At 40.8% G+C, this 18,263-nt stretch overlaps 1 protein-coding gene across 1 annotated transcript in view; it reads left to right on the top strand.

The window, feature by feature from the left end:
* PLEKHA8 (pleckstrin homology domain containing A8) overlaps window positions 1-17,947 on the top strand; it is a 31,322-nt gene extending 13,375 nt beyond the window's left edge. Inside the window, exons 5-14 of the mRNA XM_038128390.1 lie at window positions 918-1,076; window positions 2,009-2,049; window positions 2,731-2,888; window positions 5,328-5,487; window positions 5,897-5,982; window positions 6,624-6,682; window positions 7,947-8,077; window positions 8,576-8,646; window positions 9,897-9,958; window positions 10,871-17,947. Of these exons, the coding sequence (XP_037984318.1) occupies window positions 918-1,076; window positions 2,009-2,049; window positions 2,731-2,888; window positions 5,328-5,487; window positions 5,897-5,982; window positions 6,624-6,682; window positions 7,947-8,077; window positions 8,576-8,646; window positions 9,897-9,958; window positions 10,871-11,068 (1,125 nt within the window). The 3' untranslated portion in view covers window positions 11,069-17,947. The remainder of the gene's footprint in view (window positions 1-917; window positions 1,077-2,008; window positions 2,050-2,730; window positions 2,889-5,327; window positions 5,488-5,896; window positions 5,983-6,623; window positions 6,683-7,946; window positions 8,078-8,575; window positions 8,647-9,896; window positions 9,959-10,870) is intronic.
* The last annotated feature ends 316 nt before the right edge of the window (window positions 17,948-18,263 follow it).

Here is an 18,263-nt window from a genome sequence, read left to right on the forward strand (position 1 = left end):
ATTTAAGAGGGATCTCCTGAAGAGAGTGATCTTCTCCTTGCTTTGAGAGAGAAATGTGTGAAGAAGAATGCACTTCCCTTGCTAGAGAAGCTGATGTGGAGTTCCAGGATGCCTCCCACTGCAGAGATGGGTCCTCAGATGCAGAACAAGCAGGCAAAACACCACCTTTGGTTTGATCAAACCTTTGGTTTGGTGTCCAAACCATCTCTGTAAAGATACCTGATAAACTGTGTAAGGTAAATTAAAAGACAGTGCAGAAGATGATGTGGTGTACAAATGACTAAAAGGCACTGTTAGAACTTGCAGCTCACATGTGTTGACCTGTAATGTGGTGTTTACCCTGCTCATATTTCATGCATCTGGGGGAAGACTGTATTTCCCTGATCTTACTGGCATTTAACTGCAAAGATTTATTGTAAAAGCATTTCAGCAACAATAACTCACTTTGCAGAGATGAAGAGGCAATGTGATACCTCATTCTGCATTTTTGTCACTTCCAGTAAGTTTGTTGATGGGGTTTTTGAAATGATCATCTGCAGATCATTCTACATCTATTTAATTTGTTTACTTTTCATATCTCCTGTTTAGTGGTGTTTCCTGGAATGCTGTTGTTGAATATGTTCAGGCTTAGTATTTCATGCACTTCTAACACCAATAAGATAACTAAGAGGCATTGATTTCAAAACACAAGCATATTAAGCTGCTTGTACTGAGAGGCTGAAAAAAGTAGTAATACTGCAAGGGGACATAGCCACAGTAACATGTGATGCCAGTCCTCTGAGCTGCTGACACATTGGATTCTAATTCATGTTAACCAGAAATCACAGCTGTAGCAGCTGTGGGCTTTGCAGACATTAGTTGCTCCAAATTGATCTTCTGTGGTGAGTCTATTTCTTCCAATTGATTGCTTCCCACAGAGTGAGATTGATATGGGAGCTCTGTTGAAATCAACCTGTGACACTTTCCTGAAGACTCTTGAAGAATGTATGCAGATTGCAAATACTGCCTTCACTTCTGAGTTATTGCATCAGACCCCACCTGGATCTCCAAATTTAGCAGTTCTCAGAACGAGCAAGGTAATGGCCAGTATCATCTTCTCTCAGCCTCAGCAGGGATGCTAATGGGTACTTTTGTCAAAAGTAGCATTTGTAGAAGTAGGGAATGCCTTTTTACCCATATCATAGCTATTTGTCCTACACTGGACATACTCTGCTATTTCTTGTGGTTTGCAAGTGAGGTAGGGCCATTTTTTTTAATAAGCAGTGACCAATCCCTTAACCTTTAATGACAAGTGAAAATTATTAAACATTAACTTTCAGGGCCTGAAAGTAATGCAGTGGTGTCTCACAGAAAGTCATACAGTGGTGTTTCAAAATACCTTGGCTCTACAGCAGGTTTGTCCATGTGGGAGCTCACAGCAATTATTACTCTGTTAAGCTACAGCAGTATTGGATATGTGCTAATATGCCAGTGGGAGATGATGAGTTTAGCTTTCTAATGAGAAGGGCACTTTTTTGATTCCTGGATCCATAACTATATATGGAAAACTGGAACATCTCTGGCAAACAGGAAGTTAAGATCTATGTAGGAAGGTAGATGCATGGCTGCATCTGAGAAATGAGATTGCTTCATCATACCTGAATACTAGCTTCGTGTTTCTTCTATTTTTTGAAAACTTTTTGATTAAGTAAAGAAAACATTGCAAAGGAAGCTCACTGCACTGTTTCTCTTCCATATGCTGTGTAGTGTCTCTCTTGACACTTGCTAACTACCTTCTGAAAGAAATCTGATTTTCCTTCTTTTCCTTTTTCTTCTTTTCTTTACAGTATTGTAATGGTGTAATAATGTAGCACCATTTTCACATTTGCCTGTATACTGCCTCCAGGTCAGAGAATTAGGGAGGGTTTTTTTGCTGACTCCAACTTGTGTTTAATAAAATGTGAAGTTTGAGAAGCATGATACAGTCTTCTTGCTTTAAACAATATTCTCCCCCCTCCATATCTTTCAGGTAAAGCACTCTGTCTTGTCCAGTCACACCTCAACAGAAAGGTATAACAGAAGTCTTTACTGTCAGTCTCTTTCTAATCTGTGTTTGGTAGTGTCTGTTCTCTCTTCATTGCTATTGTACTCTTACTGGATGCAGGCAGAATTGTGTTGCTCTGAGCTGCCTACTTGGAAGCAGGTGAAACAAAAGGGATCTGGCTCATCCCACTTCATGTCTCTTCTGTATCAGCCCTTTCCCTTTCATTTTTCTCTGCAGTCCACTTAGTGTCTTACTGCTCAATCAGCAGCCAACTCTCTCCCACTTCTGTGCTCCTTCCTGCATTTTAGGTTCTACTTCATGAGCTCATAAAAATCATTGATGATAAGTGGATTGATTTCTGGAGTAGGTGGCAAGGATGTATATTTTAAAATAGTAATGCGGGGATATTCTAGAAGTTACAATACCTGCCTGCAATTTTCTTTTCTGTAGTCGTATTATTATGTACCTTTTCAATAAAGATCATTGTAAATATACTTGAACTCTGCAAGCTGAGGTTGAGTCTTTAATCCTCTTTGCTGCAAAAAGCTGCCTCATTCTTGTTATTTTAGACAAGTTCTTTGCTCAGAGCAGCCTTTGACAGCCTGTAACTTCTGTCAACTATTTTTCTCTTGTTATTTGTGTGTTCACAGAAAGACGCTTACCAAGCAATGCTTATGCACTAGGTATTATTCTTTCCCTTTCTTCAGGCAGGTGGAATTGAACCCCTGTGAAAATGGCTGTGTAAAAGCAGAAATTGACCATCAAGAGCAAGCGGTTATTAAAAGTATGGAATGTTTAAACTTGGAAACAAATGAGGGGGCTGGTGATGTTTATGTTGAAGATCATGTAGCAAAGGATTTGGCAGGTAAGTATATGCACAGTCTTTTTTCCAGAATAATTATTCTATAGGTGTAAATTAAGGAAGGTGTAGGTTCCTTGTGAGACTGCTGATCCCTGATTCCCAGGAGAGGGAATATCAGTCTTTTAGTCTGATACTGCCTCTTGCAAGTTTTCTCAGCATAGCTCCTGCTGCCTTTGTTGATGGCTAACTTTGGACGGAATGGAGAGGGAGATCAAAAATTTGGTTTTGGACAAGTTGAGGCTTTCCAGGTGCAGATTGAAGCCTGGCAGGGCTTAGGCTCTCCATGCACTGTGGGCAGACACATTGTTCCCTGCTAGTATGTAGGGCTGCAGTGTCAGAAGGGGCTGTGGAAGCTCTGTGTGCGTGTCTGAGGGCTTGAACTTCTAGTCACTCTTGATTGCTCTGATAAATGTTTTCTGCAACTAAGATCCTAGAAAGCATCTTATTTCTTCCTTTATCTTAGCAATAGTGTGAAGGTTAGATTTGTGTGTAACTTCAGTGAAATACTGTTGAACTAATTTGGTATGAAATTCCCTCCAATGTGCTTATATTGTTAAGGGCTGCTGAACTTAATTTGGATAGCTATTTGTGTGACATGATTTTTGCACATCCTGTTGAATGGACTGTACTATTATTGAGCAGTGGCTTTCTCTGCCTGGCCATTATTCCAAAACATAAATATGCAGTCAGTGAGTCAGCAGAAGTTTTTAAGTCCAAGTTAATGATGACAGTAATTTTGCCCTTATGGGTTCTCTTTGGAGTTTTCCTGTTTTTGGGGTTTCTACTACATAATGTGGCAAGTTCCTGCAGAATAACATGCACATGACACCATTTAGCATAATATCAATAAAACAGCACTAAAGCAAGGACGTCAAACTAATTCAAGTTCTTGGTGTCATTTAGCTACTGTGGTACCTGTGCACAAAAGAGAAAAGACTATCCCTGTTGGTTACCCATATTTGAGCTGCAGAGTTTTGCTGTCAATATGGGGTGGAGTTAGGATGTGCAGGGCCATAGAGGGTGGGCTGACCCAGCCAGCCCATGGGCTTTGTCTGGCTAATGGCTGTATCTGGATGCTCCCTCTGACCCCAAGAGCTCTGCCCTGTATCAGATACTTTTTCTTCCCTCTCCCCTTTTTTAAGAGCAGTCAGTCTTTAAAAGTGCTTGCACACTTAAGTCCCATAGCAAATTTCTCTGTCATTTAGGGCTTACAGTGTTGGAGTTTGACATTTCAGAGGACTCAGGGTTTTTGCACAGCACTCTTGCAGTGTCACTGCAGGCCTGGGCTGTTTCTCTACTTCTCAGCCTGTGTGGCTTGGTGAAGGACAGATCAGTGGCATCACTCAAACCTCTGTCATTCCTTGGCAGAGACATTTTGCTCATGAATGTCAGTGATGTCTGAGGCCGGAGAATGGCTGCTCTGGGTATGAGGGGTTTTCTTTTCACCCAGCACCAGGTTTGTTCTGTGGTTCTGCAACTAATTGGCACTGCTGTAAGCCTGCTTTCAGTTGTCATTGTCACCTGGAGGAAAAGAGTTCCTTGCAGCTTGATCCCTTCAGCCAGAAGCTCAGTTCTGCTTCATGTCTCTCTCTAATCCTCACTGACACTTGAGAGTATTCCTTTCCTAGAAAGACAGGTTCCCTGGGAAATTCTGGATGCTAGTTTGACAGTGTGGCAGCAAGATGTGCTGTAGCTATGGCTTGTATGATGCAGATGCCGTGAATAATTTTTGCTTCTTTACTTGTTCTCTGAAGTTCTCCATGAGGTCAGAAGGTTTTACCATGTATGGGGATGTGTATGAAAGATTTTGTCTTTCCTTTGTATTCCTTGTATGTGAAACAGATGTACTTGACCCCAAAAAAGAAATAAAACCAACCACAGTAGGGAAGATGTACCTGGATCTTTTTCTGGAAAACTTTTAAGATATTTACAGAAATCAGGGAGAACATAGCAACTTTTGATAACGTATAAGTGTCCATTTAAGCAGCCAGCTTGCTTACCTATCAGAAGGAGTAGCATGTTGCTATTATTCTTTTGCTTTTGAAAATGCATTATGGCACTTCAACAATACTGGGAAAGTTACAACCATGTGAGAAGTAATCTTCCTTTCAAGGAGATGAGTCAGCTCCCTGCTGCACCAAATTGCTTCTTCAGTGCTCTTCTTTCTCACAAGACTGTCCTTGCTGAGGTTGTGTGGGCTCACCTGTACTTCAGCCTGGTGCTTGGTTAAAAGAAATCTGTCTGATTAAAATCAGTGATTGAAATGTGGTCTGAGCACCTACCAAACCTGCAGTGGTGCTGGCAGGGATGCTTTTAAACTTGCATTATCCAGATATCCAAGTGCCTTCCTACAAATAGAAAGGCATTTTGATGAAAAGGAATAACAATATGTGTATGTAACTGTTTTGTTTGTGTTTTTCTTTTGTTTCCTATAAACGTTAGGCATTAAAGACAATGGAGAGGACAATCTGCAAGCTGTAGAAGCCTGTGGTGCCCACAAGATGCTGCAGTCGGAAACAAATTCTTTAAGTGGATTGGCTCTGTGTGAGGAGGAAAGAAATGAAAATGATTCTCCTACCTTCTTCAGTGTCATGAGCAATAGGTAGTACAGATTTCAATTAAAAGGATTATTGCAACTTAATGTTAAGCCTTAAATTTACTTATTTTTAAGACTTTTCTGTCTGTAAAGCTGTATTTGCTGAGATTATTTGACAAGACTGCCTACAGCACAGTAATTGAAAGAAGATACCGTTTGTAAAATTAGCTGTACAGAGTTAAGTGGGAAGTTTTTCCTTGTTTGTAATTGCAGGCCTTGCTTGCACACCACCCAATGTGTGTTCTCTGCCGTCAATTACTTGAACATAGTAAAACAAAAGCCATATTGGCGGTTTCATGTCTCTAAGTTTTCCATCTATGCAAATAACTTGGACAGGAAATCTGGTTTTGCTTTTGGAAGTTAGATAAAAAGAATAGTTAAGGTAACAATATTTTCTTCTTGTCCTGGACACCAGGTTCAGTGATATTGAGCTTCGGGAGGAAGAGGGCATACCAACAGAGGAGTTCCTGGAGTCATGTTATGCAATTGTGCCTGTTCTGGGTAAGCAGCTTCTTTTCTTCTGACTCCTTCTGACTGCTGCTAGCAGCAAGCAAAGGTGGAGCAGTTGGGTTGGAAAATTTGTTTCTTCACTTAAGTGATATGGTAGAACCAGTACCAGCAGAATCAGTTTGACTGGTACCAGACCATGTTTCTTACCCCTCTGCTTTAAAGAGGATCCACTCTCATTGAGATGGGACCCACATGTAAGCTGTTTGGCAGTCTAGGTGTCTGTATGGAACAGCAGTTCCTCCCCCCCAAAAAAGCAGCATAGATGCCTTACAGTCTAGTACAGCTGACAGCACACCATCAGCTCTCTATTTGATTTTTCCAAAGACTTTGATCTTCACCTAGCACAGCCCCCCACCAGCTTGACCCCTGCATCTAGTGGATGTGGTGGCCCTGTGAGCATGCAGCCTTTTGAAGACTTCTGAAATGTAGGTCAGAGTATTTTAACATGGGTAGCAACTGGGATGGATTGGTTCTACTCCAGAGAAAAACATGGGTTTGCCATTCATTTAGTATTTTCCTGCCATTGAGGAGGATTGTTAAATGAGTAAATGAAATTATTTTTATAATTATTTTATAAAGCATGAGAAGTGGAAAAAGACACAATTTTAAAATATGGCTTTTTTTTTCCCTAGACAAGCTGGGACCAACTGTTTTTGCTCCAGTTAAAATGGATTTTGTAGGCAACATCAAGGTAATAACTTATTTCTAGCACTGGTTTTTGTGTTTTAAACAAAATATCTACTTTAGACACAAGTGCTGAAGAATCTTTGTGGTAGGAATCAATACTGGAAGGTTATTTAATATTTGATAATGTTACCATCTGTCAGATTAAAGCACTGAAATGCCCCTAATTCTGTTCTGACAGTACATGCTGTGTTTAATAAATCCATTTGTGTGCAAACTTATAAAATACTGTATTGACTGCCAAGTAAAACATCTGTTACACCTAATGAATATGACTTTGATCCTGAGCTGTATAGGTTATAAGTCATGATGTGATGTTAGCAATGTTGACTTTAACCTGTCAAACAAATGGAGGGAGTGGAGGAAAAACCCCTTTGCTCAATCAAGTAGGATTGAGAAGCAGTTTAAGAAGCAGTTTAAGAAGCAGTTTCTTAGCAGACTAGGGCAGCTCATGCAGGCTTGGTTCTTGTTCTGGAAGTTCTTCCAGCTTCAAGTACCTTCTGAAGAACCTTCAAGAACCTTTGAAATACTGGTTATGAGACAAAATGTGTTCATAGAAAGACTTTTCGTAGCATTTTCTTTCAAGGAAAAAAAAAAGGCAAAACGTATCTTCTGAGTATATGCTAAGAAGTATTGTATGCAATCAGATTTGTTTGCTTGGAAGACTGAAAGTAGCAAGAGAAATGAATGCTATTTAAAAACCTAAAACATAGAGTATTGATTGTCAAGTGATAGGCAGCTACTCCTTTAATGTAGAAGAAAAATCTGTTGGTATGCTCCTTATATATTGTCTCTTTTGTTTGCGTGAGGAATTGTGTATAGAAGCTTGGGAACAAAATGAAGCCATAGGCATGCTGAGCACTGCTAAGTGTAATATTGAGAGTTTGCAGTGGTCAAAAGGTAAATTTTGCTTGTAGTTGAAGCTCTGGGCAAATGGGACTTTGCTTGAAGAGCAGTTTGAATTAACTGCTTTCCTCCAGTAGGGAGAATGTCATGAGAACTTCAAGTATTTTGTTGGACAGAAATGGTAGGTCCCATGTAAATTTTTGACTAAGATGCTTTATTTTGGTTGTGTTAGCCAGATGTGTCTGGGGTGTGCCCTGGGATGGCATGCCCAGGGTGTCAGAACAGCCATGCCATGGGGAGTATGTGACATCCTTGGGAATCTGTAGTATCTCTTAGCAGGGAAGAGTGCTGGTAAACGGGTGGTGTTTTTAGGCCCCTGTTGGGCCTTAAAAGACCTAAAGTTTTGCCTATTATGTTCTTTCCAGAAAATAAACCAGAAATTTATAACCAACAAAGAAGAGTTTGATACCCTTCAGAAGATTGTGCTCCATGAAGTGAACGCAGGTGTAGCACAAGTTAGAAACTCTGCTACAGAGGCTCTCCTGTGGCTGAAAAGGTAATGGCCTTGTAGCTGCCTTCATTGTGAACTGCTGGTGCAATGAGGGGCCTTTCACCAGTACAGTCTTTATGTACCTGGGGCAGGCTGGTTACTTCCCACAGGCTTCATCAATCCAAACTGGCCAGCTTCAAGATTAATGTGCTTTCTGTGGTTGTATCACTGCAACTTTGCCAAAAGGCCTGAAAAAAACATTGCAGGCAAACTTTTTTCCTGTAAAAGTGAAGTTACAGTGAGTGACTGACTGATCCTACTTGGCTAGGGTATCAAGCAGATGATTTCAAGCTGCAGCAGAAATGTTTAGTGAAGTGTTATTCCCTTGGACTGGGAGGGAGGCTGGAGGCGGTGGCTGCAATTTTGTTCAGATTGAAATTGGCTCCTTAATACTGAGTTTTATTGCACTTTGGAGTTGTATTGCAGCTTTGGGGGCTTTGTTATACTTTGGATTACTTTCTTATAAACATGGTTTCTTTTTATTTCATGGATTCATCCTGGCAGAGGTTTAAAGTTCTTGAAAGGGTTTTTGACGGAAGTGAAGAATGGGGAAAAGAATATCCAAACAGCTCTGAGTAAGTACCAATTGCTTTGTTCTTCATGTGCTTCTAAATTCACATACTTGGCTACTTTCCTTCTTGTTTAGAACCTGTGTCTTCTTTTCTTCAGTGGCTGATGAGGAAAGTGATCTCTAGGACATAACATTTTTGAAATCGGCTGTTTTTTAAAATGGCTGCCTTGAGATGGGTTACTAGATAACTGGTAAATGTCGATTCATTAGCAAATAAAGATTCCTTTAATTGGCAGACTTTTGGCAGAGGAGACAGTCAAGTGCTTTGACTCATTCAAATTTCTCTACTGGTTTGCAGTGGGAGCCCTCCCAAATGTATAATTGCTGTTTTGTTAGTTTTCTAATTCCTTGTGCGATTGGCCATCATTCTTTGAAATCACCTCTTTGCCAATTTGGCTGTGAATTGCCTGCATGAATTAGAAGAGAGGTTGTAACAAAGAAGAAGGATTTTTTCCAAGTACAAAATTTCTGACACTGTCTTTGTCAAGCTACTGGCCACAGTAGGTACAAAACAAAATACAAACTCCTCTTTGACTTGACTTGGTTACTCCTTGGCAAGACCCTCTCTATATGCATGCAGTATAATGTTGTAATAATCCTTTAAACCAACTTCAAAACAGCTTTTTAAATGCTCTTTATATTCTTTTACACAGTGAAGCAGTTGCCTTATAGGATTAGTAAAAAGAACCACTACACTGGAGTATGTAGCAGCTCTTAGAAGTGAGGCTGTAAATACATTGCTCCCAGATATGGGTGTTAAACACCATGGAAAGTGATTAGGCGCTTATTTGACCTTCTGAGTCTGAAGGCTTCAGCACTGAACTGCTCCTTGAATTGCTCTGTGTCTGCAGCAGAGTCATGCTGCTGGTTTTTTCTACTTTTTCATTCCCTTTCTTCCCCTGAAAAGCTCTTCTGTATCTGTACCACCGCTGCAGCTTTGGTTTACTGTTGGGATTTCACTCCATACAGTATTTTCTTAGACTTTGCATTAGCCTTCCTGTCTGTTAGAACACTTACTTGCTGTGGTTGAGTTGAAGGAGATTTGACAGGGGAGCTGAGACCCCAGTGCAGAAATCCCAAATCTGTCATCTCCTTTCAGTCATGACTTCAGTACTCAGAAACAGCCGTTATTTACATTGAATGGCAAGAATATACCCTTGAATAGTCATTTCTAAGCTCTGTGTTCTCTTTGTGATGCAAACTTAAGACTGCCATGCATCTATCTTCTTGATTTTTTTTTTTCATCCCTTTAAGACAATGCTTATGGAAAGACATTACGGCAGCACCATGGTTGGGTTGTCCGCGGGGTCTTCGCGGTAAGTATTTATCTTGGCTACTGATAGAGCTGGGGGTCTTGTCCATGTGATCTCATATTGCGTGCAATTCATAAACTGTGTTAAAATTCTAAGTATTAAAATGCAGAGATTCCTTTGCCAGAGCTTATTTTCAAAGTGAGGATTGTGGCTTTCACTCTGTTTAGGACTGGACTTTCAGGTTGGAGCCTTATTTCTAGAGATGAAACAGGCAGATTGCACTTGCATGCACAATTTTTTAAGTACGTGTTTTTGAGCACAGTCTTGCAGGGCTAATAAATGAAGAAAAGAGGCTTTGAGGTTGATTTTTTGAAGGTTGATCTCTGTTTGAAAATGAAGAGCATTCAGACAGGGTTAGCAGTGTGTGTGGGGAGTTGGATAGAGGAAATTTTTCGTCCAGTCTGGCAGCTCCCCCTTGTGTCTGTCACGGGAAAATTATCACTGAAGTTACAAAAGGAAAAAGGAAAACCTCATCCAGGCAATCATGACTTCGAGAGAAGCAGAATTGTTGGAGAGAGCTTTCTAAAGAGCATGTTGAGAATTTGGTGATGGTGTAAAACACTGGGTTGGGAGCTCCCCTAACAAACTATACTTTATTTGGAGTTTTTATTTAATTAATTTCTGATGTGCTCAATTTATTTATACAAAATATGATGCACAGACACTTTCTAAAAGTCAGGCGTCTCTGAAGATATCTCTAACTGGGGATCTACACAAAAATAATAAAAAATAACTATTTTAAAAAGTTAACATCCCTTCTAGTTAAAATTCTCAATATATACATGTACATGTGATTAAACTGAAGCTATGCAGTCTAAATGCAAAGAGAGAAGTCTTAGAAGTTTTTCATGGCTTTAATTGTATTTCTTATCCCATTCTGTGTTGCAAATCTAAAAGCTTTGTTTCCTCTCCCAGTTAGCTTTAAGGGCAGCTCCAACGTATGAAGATTTTGTGGCAGCTCTGTCTGTAGATGAGTGCGATCCTCAGGAAGAAACATTTTACAAAGGAATGCAGAGAGACCTCAACATTTACTTACCAGCCATGGAAAAGCAGCTAAATATCTTGGACACTCTCTATGAAGTACATGGTTTGGAGTCAGATGAGGTGGTATAACTACAGCAAGACCACATCTTAAAAATTCAGGGACTGTGTCTGTTAACAAAGATTTCTTCCATTTTGGTTTTGGGACATCGTTTCTGTTCATTGTATCTTTTCAGGTGGGGAAGGGTGTCGAGTGTTTTGGGGGAAGGGCATATGTGATTTTTATCTTTTCATTACGCTTGTGTTGCATTTAAATGCAGAGGTATTGTCTCTCTTTGGATCGTTACTATGTCCATGATGAATGTTTTTGACTGTTTCTCTTCTGCCTGTGCACCTCCTCTTCACCTCATAAAAGTAACAGAGCAGAATTTGGCCTTTGCTGCTGTACCTGAGGGGAGACCTGCTCATGCAGCAGAGCTGTTGGGTCACCCATTGGCACCCAGGCAGGTGCTGCTGCCTCTGACTCTCCCATTCCCTGTGCCCACTCCCTGCCATGGTGTAGGAGGATAGTGAGAGTTAATGTTACCCTGCTAGCAGAAGAGAAGGACAGCTAAACACCAGCTTTAATGTGGTGAGTTTGTCCCTCAATTTGGGTTGAAGCTCTTTAATGCAAATAATATATTTGCATGACATAAATATTTATTAAATTAAATAAAAATTTTAATCAAAGTATTACAGAAATCTTCGCCACAGGTATATGTGGCTGGTGGTCTGAGTGTCCCCAAGGTCTAGCCTTTCAAACAGGATGTTGTGTTCCCTGACCAGCTCCCAGTACGTGCTGTGGCTCTCCTGCCATATAAACCTTTTAGATTTTAGGGGTTTCTTGAAACAAATTCATGCAAAACTGTAATACTTGCTTTTAGGTTGAGCACAGCTAGTAGTTTGAAAAGCAGATATCATTAAAATCCTTCCTAGACTGTTATTATGGGCAGAAACTTCATGCAGGTGGACATGAAATGAGTGAAGTATAGGGGAAGCTAAAATTTGTGATGGAGCTATTAAACATGGGACCAACTACAAATCTCGAATTTTGAAATTATTTAGAAGTGACTAAAAATTAGGAAAGATTTCCCCTTTTTCTCATTTTGCTGATACAGATAAAAATGTCTTCCTTAGCATTGCTGCTATTAAAAATAATGAAGAACTCCTTTTAGATGGTGATACGGTTAGCAACAAAATTTCTAGTTGCGTTGATGACCAACCAGAAGGCTCTCTGTGAATTACTGACTCCAATTCAAGGCATAAGCAGGTCTCTCTGTGTTGACCTGAGGCTTCAGATGGCTTTGTACAAAGAGCTGAGTTTAACTCATGTGCAGGAGGGGTGAAGACTCTGCTAGTGAGGTACTTAGAATTAGTAAGTTTTCATAAATACAGAAAGCAGTGTTACCATACTCACAGAAGTAGTGCTGGCTTTTGCTAGGCTAAAACCAGTGTTGTTAGTAAAATGAATGTACTGCAGACCTGCTGCCCTGCATTGCTCTGTGACAGGAGCCTCTGCACAGTGAATACTTGATCCTTTCTAAAGAGCCTAGCATTGTAAGCTTTAAGAAAAGCATGTGATACTTGAAGAAAAGGCCAACACCAAACTTACTGTATAAAGATACCAGGATTCTAATTAGATATTAATAGAGTCATAGAATTTGCTGTGTTGGAAGAAACCCAAGGGGTCAGGATCATCAAGCCCAACTCCTGGCACTGCACAGGACACCCCAAGAATCCCACCATGTGCCTGAGAGCATTGTCCAAAAGCTACTTGAACTCCGATGGGCTCAGTGACCATTTCCCTGGGGAGCCTGTTCCAGTGTCCAGTCACCCTGTGGGTGAAAAGCTTTTACCTGATATCCAGCCTAAACCTCAGCTTCATGTAATTTCCTTGAGTCCTGTCACTAGTCATGAGAGTGAAGAGATCAGTGTTTGCTCCTCTGTTTCACCTCAGCTTCGTCAGGATGTTGAAGACCACACTGAGGTCTCCCCTCAGTCTCCCTTCTCCAGGCTGAACTAACCAAGTGATCTCCTCATAAGGCTTCCCCTCCAGACCCTTCACCATCCTCGTGGCCCTCCTTTAGAGATTCTCTGACAGGTTAATGGGTTTTTTATATTGTGGCACCCAAAACTGCCCCCAGCACTGGAGGTGAGGTGACGCTACCCCAGAGCAGAGCAGGACAATCCCCTCCCTTGCCTGGCTGGCGATGCTGTGTCTGCCCCCCAGGACAGGGCTGCCCTCTCAGCTGCCAGGGTGCTGCTGACTCAGATTCAGCTTGCCATCAACCAGGACCCCCTGAGCTCTCTGCAGTGCTGCTGTCCAGCATCTCATTCCTCTCTATTCACACAACCAGGACTGTCCTCTCCCAGGTGCAGAATCTGGCATTTGCCCTTGCTAAACTTCATGCATTTGGTGATTGCCCATCTCCAATTTGTCAGGGTCTCTCTGCAGGGCCTCCCTGCCCTCAAGGGAGTCTCAGTTTAGCTCCTCCCAATTTGGTGTTGTTGGCAAACTTACTTAGTATGCCTTCCAGTCCTGTGTCCAAGTCATTTATGAAGATGTTGAAAAGCACAGGGCCAAGGATGGAGCAATGTGTAACTCCACTAGGGACAGGACATCAGCCTGATGAGTCACTACAACCATTTGTGCCCAGCCCATGAGCCAGTTGCTCACTGATCACATAACATGGTTATTAAGCTGTGTGCTAGTCATCTTGTCCAGAAGAATACTATGAGAGACAGGGTTGAAAGCTTTGCTGAAGTCCAAAAAGATGACCTCAGCTGGCTTTCCTAAGTAACTTAAGTGGGCTGCCTGGTCGTAGAAGGAAATCAGTTTTGACAATCAGGACTTCCCTGTCATGAAGCTGTGCTGGCTGTGACCGTCGACTGCATTGTCTTTTGGGTGTTTTTCAATACCTCCCAGAATAGTCCTTCCTATGATTTTACCAGGCACTGAAGTGAGACTGACAGGCCTGTAATTTCCAGGGCCCTTCTTCTTCCCCTTCTTGAAAATCAGGACAATGCCAACTTCCAGTCAGCTGGGACCTCTCCACATTCCCAAGGGATTGTTTAAATAGTGTGACTTCTTGGTCTGTCATCTTCCCTGGGTTTTGCCCATCTGTAGTTCCTAGGTACTCAAGAGGGATCAGAAAGAATCAGGTTTTAGTTTAGTGGATTTTCTTAAATTAAGTATGTGTGTGAGTACAAAGTCAAAACTTTTGACCAAAGCTCTGTTCAATTATGTCACCACTTACAGTGCTAAAAATGAAGGTGAGAGCTTTTGGAATTCAGTTGTCTGCTGCTTCTAAGCATGAATCCAAAGAAACCAGCCCTGCAGGAGAACAACCAACACCCTGTGTGGTTTCCTCGTGGTTTTCAGCTATTTTGTGGGAAACTTCACTGTAACAGTTTTTAGCTGAATGGTCTGGAAAGATAATGGAGACCACATTTCCACAAAATATCAGCTAGGTTATGGGAAGATCAGGAAGAGATCCCTCTTCTCTAGAAATTAACTATCAAATCACAAAAAAAAATTTAATTCCTTTTTGCTCTTAAGTTTTTCCAGTAGTAGAAAAGCATATTCAGCTTGGAGTATTTGGAGGTATTTTTGGGGTTTCTGTTTTGTTTTGGTTTGTTTTTTAACTAGCAGGAGAACCACTAGTTTGTTGGGTGTGCATCAGATGCAAAATTTGTTTCAAGAAGTCAGGAGGCTTTATTTTGTAGGCAAAGAACAGCTTCATTGGGCCACTAGCTCCAGTTACTAAGTTCTACCATTCTTCTGTCATACAGCAAGCAGGGAGAGTGTTCCATATTACATATTCTTTAATCAGCATGGCATCCTGCCTCAGAGCAGGCTTTCTCACCTTTTGTGTAAAGTTGTTTTTTCTGAACTCTGGAATTGGTGCTTGAGAACGTTTTTAGGAGACCATGGCTCCAGGAGACCCCTCTGTGCTTGTTGTTAAACAGGGGCCTTGCAGAGAATGAATTGAGCAAGGTCTCCTTGCCTTCAAAACTTGCACTTCTCCATGCACTGCTCTTGCAGGGCGTTGAGCACTTCTAAGACTTCTGAATGCTATCTTTGCAGTCAAACCACCACTGAGAAAGAAACCCATGCAGCATGTTGCAGAGCTGAACTCCAAGTTACACTTCTCAGGATGTAGTAGGTCAGATGACCAAGTGGAAGCAAATGCACTGATAGACAACTCGCTGTCCTTTTCTGTGGTGTCAGTTTGGCAAGCAGAGAGGATGGCATTAGAATAATTGTAGACTAACAATAACTAATTTTTGGCCTTCAAATTTAGAATTGGAGAGAAGATCGACGTTTTCTGTTTCGTCTGTTTGGTTTGTTAATTAGTTAGGGTTGTTTTCTTTGTTGTGTTTTTTTTAATGGCTGACATTTATGAACAACTGACCTGCACACTGATAGACATCCACATGACTCTCAGATAACAGCACCCTGGCTCTCTATGCTTCACATGAACTGCTTTGCTTTCTTGAGTTGCGCTAGTCTGAAGTTTTGCATCCCTTTCCTTTGGAAATGCTTTTGGCTGTTTCCTTCAGTGTCTGACAGTTGCATATTCTCAGGGATTTTATTTACCCAAGGTGAAATAAGAGTAATCACAGCCTTACCCTAGGGGGGAGTAAGGCTGCTTTTTGTGAAGTTAGTATAGCTGAGCGTAGAAGTCTGATACAGCATATGAGACAGGCAGTGTCCGTACAGTGTGCATCCTTGCTGAGACATGGTAAATCCCAAAGCAATCTGATAGAAGTGCTGTGTAGTACTGAATAATTGCAATCAGCATATTTGAATAGAGATCATGAACACATCTTTGTTATATAATGTCATTGACATTAGAGCAGAGCTCTCAAGTTCAGGTGAGCTCTGCTTAGCAATCAGATACTTTTATTTATTTTATTTATTTTGTGGGGTTTTTTTTCTTTTTAAACAAGCTGTGTTCTGGAGTCCTCTCTGCTATTTAAAGTCACCATACTCAGTTCCATATTAAAGGTCTATGACATTACAATTGTAGAATATGAACTGCATACTCAAGTGCTTTAGTGTGAACACAATGAGTCATTGAAACATCCCATCTTGACACTGTTGGTGTTGTGGATCTCCCTTTAACAAATACATTTAGAGTTAAGGGCCATGTACCTTCACTTGAAAGCTTTTTGTAAAGCATCATCAGGATTTAAGTTACAGCTGTTTGCTTTTGAAAAGTATTTCCTAGTTTGAAAAGTGTTGCTTAGTTGGTTAGACATGTAAAAAGTATGCCCAAAATCTGCCCCAGCTGTTTGCAGCCTGCTTTGGCAAAGGGGTGTGGGCCACTGTAGAAAAAAGTGCTACATATGTCCATATGCTGTACCTTCTAACCCTTTCTTTTCATTGTCGCTTCAGCTTTTGTGGAAATCTTTAGGGAAGCTTAAACTGCCTTTCAGACACCAGGAAAGATCATTAGCCTCTTCCTACCTGGCTGTCTTGACCTTTTTCCCCACCTGGTCCTTCCTTTCTATCCACTGTCATCTGCTTTGCTACAAAAGCTGTTGCTATCAGAGCAAAGCAGGATGTTTCATAAGGCATGCAAATACAAACTCACATATTCAGAAATGAATTCTTTAGCAGGCAGCGTAAATTGGGGCATTTCAGACTTGGGTGTTCTGCCTCACAGGAATGAAAGCACAAGGGTTTTTGGTTTTGTTGTTTTATATTGTTGTTTTAGTTTACTTATTTCTGTCCTCTTGCCTGCATAGCGCAGATAACAAAACAAAACAAAAAAACAGTGTGGAAATAACTGAATTCATGCCTCATTGATGCCTTCTGTAGCCCTCCGGTGAACAAACCCTGCAAACTTATACTTGCCTCCAAGCAATATAAAACCTCCCTCATGCAGGCGGGGTGTCATAGTGCACTTACTGGCTCTGAGCAAACCCAGGCCATAGCTGATCCTGCTCACAGTTGACACAAGGATTAAAGCGCTTGCTTTGAAGTTATGACATAGGCGTATGCTTCACTTACACACACGTGCACCATCCCACTGGCATGCAGTTCTTCAAAATGCAGTCTTAGATTGTCATTTTAATGTCCCTTTCTTGATGTAAGATTTCCCCCCACATACTTCAGATATGCTAAACATGGATTTTTTAAATATGAAACTTCCTTGTTTTCATTTCCTTATTTCTTCTTAACACTAAGTATGTCAACTTTCTTTTGCATTTCAGCATTCAAGGTGTCCAAAAGTTATTGATTCCTTTATTTAAAACCATGTTGAAAGTTTGAGATTTATGTCTACTTGAAACTATATGAGTAGATTGCATTCCAGAATACAATAATTAGACTGAAAGCCAAGGCAGCTTGCTTTTATGGTTTCCTTTCCTATTTTCTTTTTTTTCAAGCCAGTTTTGGGCATACATTTTTATCAATGTCAAGCTAAGCTTAATGTAAGCCTTACTTTGCATACTAAAACATATACGTACTGAAATACATTTAAAGACAAAGAGAAGGTATATTGCCTCACACTTTAAATTTACAGAATTCTAAGGGCTTGTTCGTGCCCCCCAAATCACCTCTCTTAGTGTAAGCTTTGCACTAAGTGTGCTGTCATAAGCAGTTCAGTCTGAAATACTCTGAAGTTTCCAGTCTGCATCATCTCTCAAATCATACAGCATCGGTCTCTTCTTTTGGAGCGTTTTTAAGACTTTGACAGACTTTTATATTATTTCATTATAATAAACTTATTTTAAATAAGCATGTTTTTAAATCTCGTTTCCTCCTTGCATGGATTTTGTTTCTTTTATTACAATATAGGGCCTAAAGTGCTCTTCAGGACTCCATTTGTTATGGTTACTGTGTGAACAGTCGAAACCAGTATGTTTCTGGTTGACAGAAACTGCCTGTATGTATCTTTGTATGAAGAATGTTAACACACATGAAGCCTGTTCAGACTGTGAGAATAAAAGCTGTGTCTGGCACATGGTTGTGGGTCCTTGGCCAGTGTAAATATGGGAAGATTGTAGTTACAAAACCCAGCTGGGCAGGGTGAGAAGAATTTGTGTTTTCAAATTACATGTATTATTTGTCCTTGGACTTGAATCTCTTCCATAGAGATTTCAAAGACTTCAGCAACTCCTGTGTGGTCATCTCGAGATGCGGGTAAAGACTGGCGCTCCTTAACCTGGGTGGAACATGTCCCTTTCCTCTCCCTTTTCTTTCTCCATGTGAAGACAGCATGGACCTGACAGCAGATCTGTGATACCCAGTCGTGTCACTCCAGCATGGGCAAGTCTG

This window comes from Motacilla alba, chromosome 2, assembly GCF_015832195.1.
Source record: "Motacilla alba alba isolate MOTALB_02 chromosome 2, Motacilla_alba_V1.0_pri, whole genome shotgun sequence".
Classification (NCBI taxonomy): Eukaryota; Metazoa; Chordata; class Aves; order Passeriformes; family Motacillidae; genus Motacilla; species Motacilla alba.